Genomic DNA, 2,712 nt, shown 5'->3' with positions numbered 1-2,712 from the left:
TGTGAAAAGAGGCATACACAAATCCAGATTTTGTGAAAAGAGGGCTTTAACTAAGAAGTTCATACTTTATTTTCTGGTCGCAGCCCCCCGGGGTTTTTAACTCAAGTGTTGGAAGGATCAGAAAATCTAGCCCTGTACCATAACTGGCAGAATCTACAAACCCCTCCTCTCTCTGAGAGAGGCGTTGAGCATTCTCCGGCACCCTCTGGGAGTGGTGTTCAAGCCTTCTCCGGCGGCCTCTGAGAACGGTGTTCAGTATTCTCCGGCGCCCTCTGGGAGCGGCGTTCAGTATTCTCCGGTGCCATCTTTTTCTAACAGGTGGTCCCCTTTGTCGGCTGCACTTTACTCTGAGAGCGGATATCGGCGTAGAAGCCACTATTCACCCTGATATTCCCTTCGTCCTGACCATCAGCGGAGACATCGAGAAAGACTGGAACAACTGACCGAATAACTTCACCAATTACTGGTGCAATTTGTAGAATTAGAGGCTCCCTGTGTACAATTCCACACCCGAAATGTGTTTAGACTTGATGCATATGTATGCATTTTACATCCATCTAACCCATAATTAAAGGAGCCGTTTTATATTACTTTTTTATTCATGAAAATAACATTGTTTGCAAAATATTATATTGTGTGATCATAATTACAAATTATTATTATATTCTGTGTTCATAATTATTATATTCTGTGTTCATAATTGCATATTATATTCTGTGTTCATAATTGTAGCCTTTGATTAAATTTTGGTCATGCCTGAAAACAGCTCTAGCAGAAGCAGCGACACCGGCAGTGACAGTACTGGCTGTGATACAGACGAGGGATGTAAATATTCTGGAGGACGTAAAGGTAGGAAAAGACCGTCCAGTGAAAACCTGAGACTATTAAAAGAGATGTCTGATAATTTAGAATATTCCACAAAGCCCCCTAAAATCCCCACCCCTCCAACATCTCTTCAAATTGTTCAATCACCACACCCAGTGACACATCCGATCGACAATTTTGATCTCATTAATAATGCACTCCAGGTTCTAAATTCTGATGAAATAGCCGTAGTTAACGCTCTGCTGGAGCTTTTGAAGAATACCTCTTCTGAGGCCGGAACGTCTTCAGGCCCAGCACAACAACCTAATGCCCTAGACACGAATGTAAAAACCCCGCAAACTTTTACCTCGGGGGTATCAGGGTCCTCATGCTCCTCTGGGGCAAGTAGCTCTCTGCTTCAACACTTCTCTGTCAGCGACTCGTTAATACAACCTTCTACATTACGGTGCCGCAAGGTCCATCTTCAGCACTCGTCTGCTGATGACTTAACAGGGTCGGATACTTCAAGTCCTCAGACAGGCTCCGGAGGGACTAATCCGTCCGGGGTAAACTCGACTCTCAAAGCCGACTCTCCACAGCCCTCTACCTCGCATCAGCACTCGTCTGCTGATGATTTAACAGGGTCGGATACTTCAACTCCTCAGACAGGCTCTGGAGTGACTAATCCGTCCGGGGTAAACTCGAGTCTCGATGCTGATTCTCCACAGCCCTCTACCTCACATACGGACAATCCTTCCTCTCCAGACCCGTCAGTAAGTTCCCCAGAGCCTTCCACTTCTATATTAAGTAATTTATTTATAATGGAGTGTCCAAAATTTAACAAAATCGAGATTAGACACCGCTTCAATTTTTCTGAGGCCTACACACTTGATTCATTCGCCGAAGTTTTAATCATATACACGAGACCCTTCAACAAATATTAGACAGTTTTACGAGCACTTTGGATCCTAGGGATCTAGTGCAGTTAGAATTACGGGCCGAATCTATCAACCCCAGTGTTTTTTCCCTAATCCCCGCGGGTATGCTTTCTGTGGAAAATTTTTTTAATAAAATTGAATTACTTCTCCAGAGTCACGCTACTATTTTCGCCGATTCCTGTCTGACGCTAATCGTTCAGTTAGTGAGGGTTCCATCTGGGGAATCTAGGCGTAAAGCCTGTACCCTTTTCAGCAATACAAACGTTCAAAAGAAACGGAAACACCTATTGATCTCCTTCAACCTGGATGATCAGTGTTGTTTTGCCAGGGGTTTACTGGCTGTATTAAACGCTAGGTTCAGAACCAATCAGAATCAGGTCAGATTATTAACGGATCAGAAAGTAACGTTTTCAGATATTGAAAAGTTTGAGAGGTTAATGGGAATTAAAATTATCGTCTGGTACCGGGAACCCAACACTAACGCTCTATTAAAATTTGAAGCGTCTGGTGCCAGAAAAACAAAGACAGCTTTCCTGTTTTTGCATCATGAACATTATTACGATATTTTGAATCTAAAAGATTTTCTGGGATTTTCCTACATCTGTGATTTTTGCTACACGGGGTATTCTAGCCTGTCACGACATAGTTGTGAGCAGCACTGTGACGTCTATTTATCTAAAAACTGTCGTTGGGTTGACGGGGAGGCTTTTCGATGTTCTGATTGTCAGTGTTTCTGTCGATCAAGGTTTTGCTTTAACACTAGAATTACCAGAGCCTACGAAAAAACTCGTGGATCCGGCCCACCTTAAATCGCTTCTTAAAACCGTTCTCCACCTCTCCGCCAGCGTCTTTTGTCATCTAAATGTACTGATAAAGACAAGCTGCCAGCAGCCGGCTATTCCATCCCCCCAACGACTTAGAACGTAAACGAGCTTTTCCCAGCTCATGCCTTGATTGATTATCTGGGAGT

At 43.5% G+C, this 2,712-nt stretch overlaps 1 protein-coding gene across 1 annotated transcript; it reads left to right on the top strand.

Annotated features, from left to right (window-relative positions):
- Positions 1-752: 752 nt before the first annotated feature.
- Positions 753-1,748, top strand: LOC127529959 (putative protein TPRXL). The gene has a single exon (XM_051935378.1). The coding sequence runs from the start codon at positions 753-755 to the stop codon at positions 1,746-1,748; it is 996 nt and encodes a 331-aa protein (XP_051791338.1).
- Positions 1,749-2,712: the final 964 nt, after the last annotated feature.

This window comes from Erpetoichthys calabaricus, chromosome 12, assembly GCF_900747795.2.
Source record: "Erpetoichthys calabaricus chromosome 12, fErpCal1.3, whole genome shotgun sequence".
Classification (NCBI taxonomy): Eukaryota; Metazoa; Chordata; class Cladistia; order Polypteriformes; family Polypteridae; genus Erpetoichthys; species Erpetoichthys calabaricus.
Note: the sequence above shows the minus strand (reverse complement) of the source record. Positions and strands in the feature narration are given on the sequence as shown.